Raw genomic sequence first — 15,815 nt, forward strand, 5'->3', positions numbered from 1 at the left:
AGGGTGTGATTACATGTTCACTCTTTAATGATCAATTGTTGATATATAATTCAATTTTAATTACTAAAAATTAAGGTATTTAATTCATAAATGTTCGCATGAGAATTCGTTTTTCGCTTTTAAATAAAAAACGACGGAGTACAGTATTAACTTCATAATCACAGTTTTGAACCGTTTAAACAGTTTAATTTTCAAAATATAAAAGGGAGGCAAACGCGTCCACAGTTAAGGCATATGCTAGTATGCTATAACCAGTGAAGACTATTAGGGTGGCTTTTTTTGTTTTCAGCGTTGACTTTGAAAACGATATAAACAAAGCTGCAAAATTGTATTTTCTTACATTGTGTATACTGTTCATACATTTCGACATCAAGAATACAAGGTATTTGTTTATTTAGAACATAATGTTGTTCTATTTAATACGATTTTGCTTTTTTTGAAACTGAATTGTAAAATTTAAGAAAGAGAAAAGAAAGAGTCACTGTCGGTGATTTGTTCTAGACAAATTCGTATAGAATTGTGGATGCTTCAAGCAAATAAATGGAAATGATTGAGAACGAGTTGGAAGCACCGTGTTGTTTGCTTTTTTCCGACTTGGCTAACTCTCAAAAACTTTATTTAATTTGAGAGTTAGTTTACTCATAGGCGTGAAGCTTGCATGAATAAAACTGAAGTGGAGGTAAACTTTAAAAAATATACTGTACAGCAAACTTACAAAAAAGAACAGTTGGACTGTCTTAAAACTGAATTATGTAACGCATTATATCAACATAGATAAATGTTTCACTTTCCTTAAGGGGATAAACTCATTTAACTCGGTTTCGATTTTTATTTCACTTGTGATGTCACACACAATGACATGTCTAGTTTTAGTAAAAATACTGTCAACATTCTTTATATTTTACATGAGCTGTCAATAAATGAAAGATGTGAGGCAGATTTCCTTTGAATGGTTTAAAAGATAAAATTATCATTACATTACGAGACACAATAAAATAACTATTTTCTGCGTAATGATACAATTGTATTTGTGTGAAGCGATATAAGAGGGACTGTGCTTCGAAGTTCCATTACTTGATAGAGTAACGCGTAGTTCTCCTTCGTATGTAAAAATAAACCCTTTTTAATGATTTTGAGAAAAGACTGTATTACAATATGTTTGCAGAAAACTTACTAACGCGCTTTACGAGAATTGCCATTTTAAGCCGGAACTCAAGATTACACTAATGCCCCCGAAATGATTTTCAATCCTTAATTACACGACATATCTGACAATTACAACAAAACGTATAATATAACAATTGGAATGAGACCCATAGATGTCCCGTACATATTTAAGAGAAAAGGTAAATAGCTACCTACTTTTTAAAAATTAAAATACATGTAAATTAAGCTGTGGGACCAAATAAATCACATTCAACAATTTAACATATCAAACACTTGTTTGCTCGAGCATACGATCAAACAAATTAAGGTATTTTAACAGCACTGGCGCTCTTTCGGACGAGCATTGCCAATCTTCAGACTACGTGATTAACATCATAAATTTATAAAAGTCACATTTTATGAAAAGTATTTACTTAAATAAACAATGATCCTAATAAGACCTTCGAAATGGAAAAAAAGATCTGAAATCCTAATTAAGTAAATCAATTAAAATATGTTGTCAAATATAAAAAAAAACTACCCTGAGATGCTACCAGCTGGAAAAAAAAGATATTTACTTTAGCTGTTAAAGTACATAATTTTTCAACTAAATATTGAACAAGTTGTGTATGTTGTGTATTAAAGTGTATGACTGTTAACAATAAATATATCTCAAACTCCGTTTATCGTTGTTAACATTCAAGAGGTATGGCATACAGCTTCAAGCCAAACATATTTGTCGTCTGCTTCAACAAAAGGTCAACAGCTGGTTGCGTATTACAATGTACTTCATGTAAAATTCGATATTATTTTGTCGTTGATATTGCACGATTTAACGTAAAAGTACGTCGAGCTATTATAGCGTGTTGTCATCTGATTGACTACAGGATAAAAGCCCGAAACGATTAAGGCCTTATTCTTGCTGTCAAAATTATCGTATAGATAGCGATTTGATGTATTGTAAATCACTTAAATCACTTATGATGTTTGACAATTACATTTTGATTTAAATTGTAGAGACTGTAGTAATGTGAAAAAGACAATAGGTTGTTTTTACTTATGGTTTGCTTTGTCAAAATGTATTCAGTTGTACTGTAATGCTTGTCGAAAATAAATGTGTGTAAAAGTTATGAAATCTTAAGTTTTTACATTTGGCGACGATGATAGTTGAAAATGGCTATGAACAGAAGTAAACAAGAGTTTTTCTATGGGGAAGAAAATTGGAATGAGTACATCAAAAGATCAAATTATAATTTAATTGTATATGAAATGCGGACAAGAACTTAGCGAGTCAATTATCAGTGATTGGTGCAATAACATCGAAACTGATGTGCAAGTTGATTTCACCAGTCTAACCAAGTGACAAATATTTTGCTGCAATAAAAGAACTTGTTCACAAACATCATCATCTTAAATCATCAGAAATAGTACAGAGAAATACGTTTAACAGTTGTTCTCCAAAAGGTGGAGAGACTGTATCAAACTATATAGCGGAATTACGTAAATTGTTGGTGGATTGGAACTTTTTAGATACGTCAGAAGTGATGCTTCATGATCGGCTGGGTTGTGGCATTAACAAGACAGGATGCAGCGGAGATTAATTTTAGAACCAAAGTTGGTTTTTAAAAAGCTTTGGAGATTGCGACAAGCTTTGCACTTGCGGCAAAAAGTGCTGCCGCCTTACAAAAACAGTCGGCAAATGTACCTACTGTATATAAGGTTGGTCAACATAGGCACAAGCCAGTAAGGACTGCTTCAAACAGGAAACTAGAAAAAAACAGGTTGAAAACCGTGTTAAAGATGTACCATACAACTTATGTACCAAAGAACTGTTCATTCAAGGACTGTGTTTGCTACAATTGTTCAAAAATCGAGCATGTACAAAAAGCTTGAAGAGCGGAGAAAAAGCCAAACAGGTTTCGTCCCAACCGTTTAAAAAGAGACCAGGAAAGCATAACCTTTTGGAGGACGATGACGATAATGAAGAATACACCATGTGGAACCTTGGCGATCAGACAAAACTTATGTGAAAAACTACAGTAACTACAGAAACAAGCTCAGTAGTAAAACGTTTAAACATAAAACCGGCACTGGGTAAACGCCAAAGACATATAACACAAAAACAAAAAATCACAAACATTTGAGTTTGATACTGGTGCTTAAGCAACGATAGATTATTATGATACATTAGACAAATTAAAATAATCTTCAGGTAAACGTCAAACGTTTAAAACATACTCTGGCGAGTTTATAATATTCCTTGGGAAATGCAACGTCAACGTGAAATACGAGGACAATAACGTTGTATTGCCATACATTGTGGTAAATAATGATGAGCCAACTCTCATTGGAAGACACTGGCTTGAAGAAACAAAGCCTTACTAGGGAGATCTTTTTTCTGTGAAAGTCAGTGGAGTAACATATGAAAATTATTTGAAAGCGTTCTTAAACAAATACGTTAGCGTATTCAATGACGGATTAGGAAAAATAACTGCCGTGAAGGCAAAAAAATATAGTGACCTGGATGCCAAATCAAAGTACTTTAAAGCACGACCAGTACCGTATGCTATGAAAGAATGAATTGAAGAAGAGCTTAAACGTCTACACAACGAAGGAACAATCACTCTTGTTGGGTGTTCGGAATGGGCAGCGCCGATTGAACCGATTTTGAAAGGTAATAAATCAATCAAGAAAAGTGGTGCTTGTTAAGTTACAATAAATCGGTGTTCAAAGTTGTACAATTAAAATGACAAATGTGGGTGCTACCCTTAATGACAGGAAACAGTTTATAAAATTGGAAATGTCACAAGCGTACTTTGAGTTAAAAATTGAAGTGATATACTTCCAATATCCGTAACCAGTTGCTGGCATAGTCCATATGAAGCAAATACCCTTTGTAATAGTTCAATTGACACTGCCGAAGTCGTTTTGTTGGTATCGAATGGATCGATCCACTTCGAATGAGCATCGATTGTGACCAAAAACATCTTCCCCAAGAATGGACCTGCTCAATCGACAGGCAGTCTCAGCCAAGGTCGTTGCGGTCAAAATGAACGGATGCAATTGCGCTTCTCCGGGCATGTTTCTGTTTGTCTGAGATAATTGTTTCACGTGGATTGCAATTCAAGTGTCCATTTAAGGTGGTCGGAATTTGTTTCTTTGACTTTAGTTTATCCCTAAACGATTTATGGTCCGAAAGAAACACAAATATTTTTCCATACAAAAATACAGGGTACTTAGGCGCTTACTTAAACAACACTTTGAATCTTATTTTTTTAAATCAAGAAGAAATGTTAAAATAACGTTCATACAGCATAAACCCAAGAAAAAAATGTTATACGTTTGTTGATATTATGACCCGCTTGTATATGTCCTTTGTGTTGATCCTTGTTGCAAACACTTTCTGAAAAATAAATACCACAGACAACAGTCTACGGGGTTAATTCAAAGGTACAAAAAATACAGCACATCTATGTAGATACAATGCCATTTTAAAATCGTATTGCTTTAGGATTGTGAATATAAATTACGCGGTATATTGAAGGATAGCATCAATGCCTTTTTGATAGTAAAGCAAATAGCCAACATACCGCAAGACTGGTTAAAACTGAAACACATCGGAACCAGTGCATACAACAGGGATATCAAAACGAGGCATTATGTTAGATTAAAACCGAATTGAAAATCATCCATTTACTTGCCAAATCGATGCTAATTCTTTTGGGGCGAAATAGGTCAACGACCTATCTTAAATCAAACTATTTTACTAATGAAGACCGTCTGAATACTTGGACGTCTGACAAACAACAAGCGAAAAACGTATGTAACTATGATTATGAGCCTGTACGACTTGGTTTACAATGGATTCTGAATTCAATCCTCTTTGTGTACTAATGAAGCCATAGCATTCTGTATGACATCCTATATGAACTGAAGGTATATTGTCATTTTGAACTGTGAGGGTACTGGACTGTTACGCAGATTCATGTATCCACTACCTTGCCAGCACAATTGGAACAATCCCTATGGGATTATCGTGGAGTTTTTAAAATGCAGTTCAAAAGACACCGAAAGACCTAAACGGTATGCTTACGCAAAATAGAAACCAAACAAAACCAAACAAAACCAGACAACCATGTATTTGCAAGGTTTCTGGAATCACCTTCAATTTTAAAACACATTGTACATTCATTTCAACAGCGAGTGAAATTGTGAGTGAAAAAACATCAACAGCAAACGAACTATCAAATACGACTTTAAGGCTGTTCCTTGGAATATAATATGGCTGTTTATTTAGTTCTTAAGGAAAATGCATACAAAATAAAGTACTATTCGTACATAAAGTAGCTCTATATCATACTGGTCTAAATAGCAAAAAATACTGTTTCAGCATTGTGTTTGTAGTATCATCTTCATTTAGCTTTGTGTTTTGTTTGACTCACTCTGGTATTAATTAAAGGATAACTACAGCATATTGGTAGCTTTGTACTCCGAATTGCTAACTTGTTATGATTCACTTAAAGCAGCCATTAAAACGTGTTGTTTTATTTTCAAGTTTTTTATTAGTTATTTTACGTGACACATACACAATCGTGCCCTTACACCGTGAAACGAATGCAACACATTTCTACTTGTAGCATGCCACAAACAATAACAAAATTCGAAAATGTCCCTTACCATTTCTTAACTGAATTAAAGCGGTAGACGGAAAAAGGCTACTATATTTTTTGCCAGTTTGATAATATCTAGTACCTCTAATAATCATTTATTCAATAAGTATTTTGACAAGTTACATGCTTATCAATTGCTTAGCCTTAGATCAAGTGTGTTATACAATGCCAAGTTTGTTAAATTGGAATAAATGGAATTGATTTTTTGTCGGACTGAAAACTATCAATCACAGTCAGACCGAATGACTGACAATGTTCATAACTCTAACCTTGTCTGAATATAGTATTTTGATTTAAATATTATATGTTTTAATAACTTTGATTAACAATTGCAAATTTATGCGTCACATTTAAAAAAAATACAAATACAGATTACATTTTTTTTTTAATTACCAGTAACTCAAACTATTGACACCGGCCGATATCGCTCTCTTGGTCTAGCAATTTTAGTTATTTATGTTGGGGTATCTGCTGTCTTAAACGCATGTGATATCGAATACCATAGGGTTCATGGTACATAATTTAAGACGAAGTATACGCTTGACCGCAACATGGTCGCATAAAACACTTAATCTAATGAATAATAATGATTGTATTGAGATTGCATTGCTTGTTAAATAAGTACAATACACAATATATTGACGATTTGTCGGTGAACCTGCACCTCATTCAAGTATTAATCTCTTATAGTGTCACCATAATTAGTTGGATTCATTTGATGCTAACCTGTCCTTTCATCTAAACAATCAGATCGTTTAACCAAAGCAGTAAATGTCAGGACATAATACGCAGTCATAGTATACGGGTTATCTGATTGGAAACGAAGTCTTACGGAATAATATTAGGGCCATTGTGATCACACACAACGCCTAATTGATTGCGATATTTGTTTGTCGCATCTTTCTTTCAATTTGTACAGCTGTTTATAAAGTTAAGCTTCTAGGTAGGCAATGCAAAAGGATGCGCCGATGACACCAAACGTATCGCGTTTCCTCGTTCTTTAGACATACTTATTAAGAAAGATGCACCTAAAAGTCAATTCTCGATTTTTTTTATTGAATTCCAAATAAACACACAATAAAGTTCCTATACAAAATACCTCAAATTTGAAGAAAATAAATGAGAAAATGTAACATACAGTTATGGCTTTTGTTTCTTCGACATTTTCAAAAGGCGAGGGGCAGGATCGCGATGACCTTTATTGGATTCCGTATTCCGTTGAGATTGTATGCAGATGATAATTATTACATTATTATATTAATAAGCAATCCGTTGGTGAATTTGAAGATCTGATGAAATATCGATTGATCGGTAATAAGTATATATAGAATGGCACAGGGTTTCGGCGATTAAATGAAGTCTCTTCGTGTTATGTGCAATTAAGTGCCACATACTTGTAGGAGAGAACTTATGTTATAGGTAAGTAATCTTTTTTTTATTTTTTTATTATTCAATATTGACAAATATTATACAACACAACACGTTGCAAACATATATATATACATATCAATGAGACATTTATATATAGCGTACTTGTTATTTGTATTACATAATAATTGTTTTTTAAGTATTGGTGTGTGAGTGATATCACATGCAAAATATATTGTACATAAAGGTCAATATAGGTCACTGCCAATGCAGGAAGCAATCTTTTAATCTTTCAATATTTAAGTGTTGAAATAAAAAGTAAGAAGATAATAATGAAGGATGGTAGGATAGGTAGAAAGGATAGAAAGAATAGAATAAAATAGTTGGAATAGACAGAATAGATAGAATAGATAGAATAGATAGATAGAATAAATAGGAGGTATTTAGGCATTTATGTAGTTATTCAAAAGATGCCATTTGTTTTCATGGAAGTTCATTTTGTTGTTGACTAGAGCTGTTTCGCGCTCTATTTTTTCTCTAAGTTTTACATAGTTCAGAAAGGATGTAAAGGTTGGTATAGTGTTTCTGTTTTTCATGCTAAATATAAAAAACTTCATTAGCAGTATTAAAAAGTTAATTATTGTCTTATGTTGTAATTGTTCAAAGATACCAAAGCTTATGGTTTTTAAGTTTAAATTGATCGAGTTTGGGTTGTGATCAATTATTCTTTTTAATTGAGACCACAGATTTTGTGTAATTCTACATTCCCAGAATAAATGTTCCTGTGTTTCGATGTATTCCCCGCAAAAGTCACATAAACTTGAATTTGAGATTCCACACTTGTATAAGTATTTGTTAGTAGGTATAATTCTGTTTATAAATTTGTATTGAAAACTTCTCAGGGTAACATCATTGGTGTATCTATAGTAAGATGTGAAGATTAATTTCCATAGAGTGTTATCTATATGTTCGTCTGGTATGACCCGTTTCCATTTTTCATCTATTTGACTGTAAGTTTCTTTATAAAACTGGATTGAGTATAGTAATGTGTTTGGTTTTACTTTGCTTGTTTCGATTTTGTGTTTTAGCGTGTCTTGAGAGTCGTTTATTGGTATTGTAGCTCTCATTTGATCTCTTATTGATTGTGGCAAACAGGCTATTAGTTGATAATATTTAAGGTAATCGTTATTTTTTATATTGTATAAATATTTAATATCTTCAAATTTGTAAAAGTCTTTTGAACGGTAATCAAATATGAATTGTACACCTTTATCATACCAATCTCCGTAATAAAAAGTGTTACCGTTGTTATTAATGTGTTTGTTGTTCCATATTATGATTTTTTGTGTCGGTATCTTTGGGTATAACTGATTTACTTCTGTCCAAGAATGAATGATGTCAAATAAGAACTTATTTCCACGACAAATTTTGTTAATCAAAGTATCGTTTAAATTACACTCAAAAACCAGGTTTCCACCGTATCTCTCAATAAGATTTGAATAAAATGTTTTATATTGGCTTTTGTTAGAGCGGTCTAATATTCTCTTTACCCATGACGCTTTAATTGAATTTACAAGTTTATATATGTCCGGTACTTTCAAACCCCCATGTTCGTAATCTTGTATTAGTAGATTTCGTTTTATTTAATCAGGTTTGTGATCCCATATAAAGTTAAATATATCTTAATTTATATCGTCAAGAATATGTTTTTGCGGGTTTGGTAGAACAGTTAATGGATATATAATTTTTGGCAGTGCAAATGTTTTTATAACTGTCACTTTGCCAAGAAGAGTAAGTTTTCTGTGATGCCAAGCTTTGAGACAATTTTTGTAATTTAGGGAAAAAATTGAGGTCTAAGAAGCTATTTTCAACATTTGTGAAATTTATACCAAGTGTTTTTGCTTCGTTCGATGTCCATATGAATTTCTTTTCTGGCAAGTAAGTTAAATTCATGTCTTGCAATTTTCCTGCTCTTAATATAATTGACTTTTTAGTGTTCAGTTTTAAACCAGATATCTGTCCGAACTCATCTATTGTATTGACTAGAGCGGTAAAAGATTTTTCGGTACCATCATTTATATAAGTCGCGTCATCGGCAAACAGTGATTGTTTTATCTCAATATTGTATATATTTAGGCCTACAATGTCCGTTTTGTTCTGTATAGCGTTGGAGAGTATATCGATACAAATAATAAATAGATAAGAAGAGAGAGGGCAACCTTGTCGTACTCCTCTTTCAATTTTCAATTCATCAGAAAAATATCCATTGTTGATGATTATACTACTGATATCATTATAAAACAGTTTAACCCATTGAATCAATTCGGCAACAAAATTAAAATGACGTAAACAATTTAACATGAACGAATGGTCCAGGCTATCGAAAACCTTCTCAAAGTCAGCAAAAAACAAAATTCCTGGTGTGTTTGTTTTGTTTAAGTAAGATATACATTCATTTATCAGTCGAACCTTTTCTCCTATATATCTAGATTTTATGAAACCAGTTTGGAAGGGGCTTATTATTGATGGCAGTATACATTTTATTCTGTTCGCTATGGCTTTTGTGGCAACTTTGTAATCTACATTCAATAAGCTGATCGGTCTCCAGTTAGATAAAAATTCTGAGTCTTTACCAGGTTTTGGAATGAGAGAAATAATACCTTGTTTTTGGAGTAAAGATAAATGTCCTGATGTAAACGACGTGTTAATTGAGTTTGTGTAGTGGTGTTTTAAGTTGTTCCAAAATGTTTTATAAAATTCAACTGAAAATCCGTCTGATCCTGGACTTTTATTGTTTTTGTTTTTTTTTCATTTCGTTGAGTGCTTTAAAACATTCATGTTCTGTTAAAAGGCCTTCACATGATAGCATTTGTTCGTTGTTTAATTTTGTTGTTGAGTAGTCTAATAAAGATGACTCAGGTCTAATAAGGGTATTTTTCTTGTATAAATTAGAATAAAATTTATATTGTTCATTAACTATTTCCTTTTGACATATTGTAACTTTATTATTAATGTTAAGTTTATGCATTGTTTTCATTTCTGCTTTTCTCTTTTCGAGGTTTGAAAAGTATGCTGTATTTTTTTCATTGTTTTCTATATGAACAGCTTTTGATCTAAGAATTGAGCCATTGACACGTTTTAATATTATTTCGTTAAGCTCAGCTTTTAAGGACGATATTTGGTCTGTTATTTCATCAACATTTATATTTTGTAATTCCAGTTTGAATTCGAGTTTTGCGATGCTGTCAATTATTTCTTTTTCTTTTGCATTTGTATTTTTTTTTTAGATTTGATGAATATGTTATCTTAGCGTTTCTGATATTTCCTTTTAAAATGTCCCATAAAGTTACTGGGTTTGCGTCTTCATTTGTATTCAAAGTATCTGTGATTGTATTTTCAATTATTTCCTTGTAGTCAGGCATAAACAGTAAGCTATTGTTAAATTTAAAATATCCTGGTCCACGTTTGTTTTCAATTGTACAAAGTCGAAGACTAACAAATGCATGATCAGTTCTGAAACTTGTGCGTATACGACAATCAGTAACAAGATTTTGAATGGAATCCGATATCAAAAAGTAATCTAATCGACAATGTATACTTGGTTTTGAGTTTGAATGCCATGTAAATTGTGTCGGGGTGTTTTATACGCCATATGTCAATTAAATTATAAGTTTCGTTCATACTTTTCATAAAAGTCCGACATCGATTATATCTATTTTGGTTGCCATTCTTCTTATCTAATCTTGCATCAATAATGGTGTTAAAATCGCCACCTATTATAATGCGTTTGTCAGAATTGTTATGTATAAATTCTTGCAGACTTTCGAAAACGTTTATATCGTCTGTATTTGGTCCATATATGTTAATAATGGTATACTCTTTTGAGTTGATTGAGAGTTCAATTGCCAATATTCTTCCTGTTTTTATTTGATACGTTTTAATTTCACCAAAAGTATAGTTTGGATGAATAAGAATTCCAACACCTTCACTGTTTGTCGAGACACCACTAAAAAAACAAAGACCTTTCCATTCTTTTTCCCACTGTTCCTTATATTTTTCATGAAAATGTACTTCTTGTAAAAGATAGAACGTCGAATTTTGTTCTTTCAACCAATGGAAAATCTGCATCCTTTTTTCTTTATTACCTAGTCCTCTGACATTAATAGTACATAGAGTGGTATCCATGTTAGGTTGGGTAGTGATGATTTATGCATAAATACCTCCATTTTGATTGTAGAGTAGATGACGTTTTTACTTAATAATAAATAATTGACTGATCCGAATTGCATGTGTAACTGAAATATATCTATACTAAGCGGAGTTAATCTATATCGAAATATCTTTTTTTTAATATGGAAATAAGTACTCTGTAAATATTTGTAGTTTTGGGTGAACGTTATGTAATGTTTTGCGTCGTTTACGTAAAAAACGCTTTTGTTTTGTTGTTCGATTAATTATCAAAAAGTACCATACTTTTTAGGTAAGTTCATCTGAGTTAAGATAAATGCAAACATGGTTGTTTAACAAGTTAGTACAATTACATTTCATTTGACATATTAACATCATTATACACAATGATTTGTCTAATTTGCATCAATATTAGCATACAGCTTAAGTGTGGTTTTACATCCATGATATTTACATAAAATACCCTGATTTCCAAAAAGGTACATTAACAGTGTAAGCAAGAGAGGGTTATACAGAGGCAAGTAGTAATGATAGTATATCTCACAATATATATGCTAAAACATTTTTTTATTTTCTTCAAAAGGAAATGAATCGGTACACTATTATTAAAATATCACGATAGAGACATCTTAGAATAGAGTACGATATTAGAATACAGAGGCACATCTTCATTTCCAATGCTTTTTCAGCAAAAACGAAACGAAAAGACATGGTATATGTACATCTGATGACAAAATGCAAAGCATTTGAATATAGGGGTACAAGTAACATTGTCTTTTCAACAAAAGCGAAAAACGAAAAGACACAGTATATGTACATTTGATGATGAAATGCGAAGCATATGAATAAAGAGGTACAATTTACATTGTCTTTTCAACAAAAGCGAAACGAAAAGACACAGTGTAATTATGTACATCTGATGATAAAATGCAAAGCATGTGAATATAGAGGTACAAGTTACATTGTCTTTTCAACAAAAGCGAATCAAAAAGACACAGTATATGTACATCTGATGATAAATTGCGAAGAATGTGAATATAGTGGTACAAGTTACATTGTCGTACAACTAAAAACGTGAAGAAAGGGCTAAGTATGTCTCCGTAGAAAAAGATAACAGTACGAGGGTACCAATTTTTTTATACAAATGTCATCTATTCAGGTGTTAATACCTCTACCGTTATTATACAAATATATCCGAAATGAAGAATACAATGGGTTGATGTTTTAAATAGTATTTTAATAATATTTTAATGATGTCAATTTTATGAATGCAGGTGATTGTCATATTTTGTGTATTTTTAACAAAAAAACGACAAGGGAGGTAATTGTACTATTTAAAAAATAAATAAAGAAGCATTATAAACAGAAGTGTTCGACTGTAACAACATCAATAAGTTTGAGTTTACACCCTTTTACCACTGATTTTATTACTTAAATAATATTATATATATGTAAGTATTGAGGGAGGGTGGGCAAGTAATGCATGTTTTCTTAACGTGATCTATTTGATAATTGTCGGCATTTAAGCCTTTTTGCCTAGCTACACTGTCACTAAATCCAATAGGGTAATAATGTGTTGCATAATCTGCTTAAATAATCCGGTGATTACAGTTTCTATACTTCACGCCAGAAAGTTACGTGTGTGGCCAAGGTAGATCCAGCCAGCTGTCGTAGTCACTGTAGTCGACCCGAACGATGCGGTCCTGTTTATTTCTGTATAGTATCTTTCCGTTTGAGACCCATGCTTGATCAACCTCGTCTTTCATTTTGAGACGAACACTCATAAAAACATCGTGGTTAAGTTTTGTCAAGTCATCAAAAATAAAGATCCCGGTTCCCCGTAGGCTGCGTTTGCTCCTCATAACAAGATCTCGCTTCATGCGTGATTTGAACCTTACGATGACATCCCTTTTCCCGTCCGTAGTTTTTCGGAGCCTATGGGCGATGTCAATGTCATCGAAGGTAACGTTAATGTTGCGTTCGGTTAGCTTTTTAACAAGTTTTTGGGTCGTTTCTTCTGGTCTTTCTGGGTTGGCTTTGTCATTAGTTTCCGGTAGGCCTCTAATTCGAATATTGTTTAAACGCGTGTATTGTTCGAATTCATTGTGCGCAAATTCGTTTTTTGATTCATTTTCATGTACCTCTCTTTTTAGGTTAATAATTTCATTGTCTTTGTCTTTAATACGTTTTTCGAGCGATTCAATTTTCTTTGATTGTTTTTCTTTGTCAGTATCTCTGTCAAACTGTTGGTTCTCTAATTTGTCAATGCGTAAAAAAACTGACCCAAGCAGAATCTCTTTCATGTCGCTGAATATCTCTTTGATTATTTCTCTGATATTCAGTCCTTCACTATCTTTGTCTACAATTTGTTCGATTTTTTTCTCTAACATATTTGTTGATTTGTCAATTTTTGAAGTCATGCTGTTTATTTTTCCGTTTATTTCCTTGAGTTGATTTTTAATACCTGATATTTCTCGCTCATTTGATATTTCTCTTTCATGTTCCTCGTCTTCTATGACTGTTTCAATGTTTGAAAGTTTTACCTTTTTCTTTTTGCTTTTTTTCTTATTTTGTGTTTGTGGTGGTGTTTCTTCCGTTAAACTTGCTTCTAACTCACTAGACCCACTAATACTTTGTTCACTTTTTTTCTTTTACGCTCTGAATCAATGCTGCTTTCCATTTCTGTTTCTGTTTCAAGCCTCTCTGTATACACAGTTGTGCAGTATACTTGAAGATTTTGCGAGCGTGCGGCTTTTCTCGAAAGGTGTCAATATATGTGACTATTCAATGAAAAAACTGTCCGCTAAGATCAATGTAAATTTTAACACATGCAACAGATCAGTCTATTTTAAGTTTCTAAGTCATACCGTTTTGTAGTCTTATTCCCTATAATAATTGTCGAAATTAACACAAAAATATACGTCCTTTAAGTATTTTAAGTCCTACTTTGAGAGAAATAATAAACTTTTTCCGTCAGTCGATAAACAATGCGTCCATTTTGCAGGGGACATCACTCTCTTAGGTAAGTAATCTTACATTATGATAATAGTGTTGAGTTTTATAAAGTTCAGAAAACGGTAAAATTAGGAAATCTAGTTATAATGAGTGACTGAGCAAGTTGACCAGTTGACGTTTCCTTTTAACTGTGGACACGAGTCAGTTGCTATGGTCTTCCCAGCATAACAATTATGGCTGCACATGTTTTAGCTTACAATTCGGTATTCCTTTCCGCTCTTCGATGATGGTTTGTCCACTGCATATCAGTTTTTTAGTAACATCCGTTCCTATGAAGTTTTACCGACCAATCTAGTTTATTTCTTTGTACTGACTCACTTCACGATCTAATTGCACATATTTTGAATACAGATATACAAGTCCAATCAAAACTATGCATGGTCTACAAAACTGGTCGAAGGTTTATCTCCATGCTATACTGATGCGGCGTAACATATTCTGGTCATCAGGTTACTTTAGTTTGTATTTATTCCTGTCCGAATTGGCTAACGTTCTAAGTGTTGAGTGACCTCAATCCTTGCCTTATACGTTTTCTATTCCTATAACAGTCAGGCATATCGGATTTGGATGGCTTTTCGACAAATTGATTGGTTATTTAGTTATTTTTGTACTCAGTTGTTATGTTGGCATGACAGAATTTGCCATTGAGTAACAGGTATCCTCTTGTATTTTGGTGAAATAACCATTATGGTCGTTTGGTAACTGCTATTCTCCGATAGCATGTCGGCATAAAACATATGGTTATTGAGTAACAGTTATTCTATTGTGTGAATATATATACCACGTTTTATATTTTGTAACTGTTATTCTCCGATGTTATGCCGGCATAACAAAACATGTAATTTAGTTACAACTATTATCTCATGTTATGGCGGCGTAACACATATGGTCATTTTGTTTCTCCTATGTTGTGGCGGCAAAATAAAATGTCATTTAGCTACAACTTAATGCCATTTGGTTACTGCTGTTATGTAATTGTATGCCGTCAAATCAAATATGGTCCTTTGATAACTTTTGTAAGCCGTTAGTGTGCCATAACACATGTGGCAATTCGGTCACTGCTATTATCCGATGTTTGTTATGCCGTCATAGAGAAGTTAGTCATTTAGATCCTGATATGATGTAATGGCTATCCACGACGTTTGGCGGCATTACAACTTTGGCCATTGAATCACTACTCTGATAGTCTCTGATGTTATAGCGAGGTTACAAATATTGTCGTCAATTGACTTCTGTAGTATGGTCATTTGGCTAGGAATATACACCGATGTTATGCAATTATAATGTATGTAGCATTTTAGTTGATGCTATTTTTACAATGGTATACAAGCATAGCACATTAATCAACTTCTGCATCCAAGTATTATGGCGGCATAAGAAACATGATCATTTGGTTATTTCTGTTTTAGGATGTTTTTACCATTTTGA

The 15,815-nt window shown here is 32.8% G+C and overlaps 1 protein-coding gene across 1 annotated transcript; it reads right to left on the bottom strand.

The window, feature by feature from the left end:
- Window positions 1-13,006: 13,006 nt before the first annotated feature.
- Window positions 13,007-13,792, bottom strand: LOC128241369 (uncharacterized). Its single transcript, XM_052958292.1, has one exon. It carries the CDS (start codon window positions 13,790-13,792, stop codon window positions 13,007-13,009), a length of 786 nt encoding a protein of 261 aa, XP_052814252.1.
- Window positions 13,793-15,815: the final 2,023 nt, after the last annotated feature.

This window comes from Mya arenaria, chromosome 7, assembly GCF_026914265.1.
Source record: "Mya arenaria isolate MELC-2E11 chromosome 7, ASM2691426v1".
Taxonomy (NCBI): domain Eukaryota; kingdom Metazoa; phylum Mollusca; class Bivalvia; order Myida; family Myidae; genus Mya; species Mya arenaria.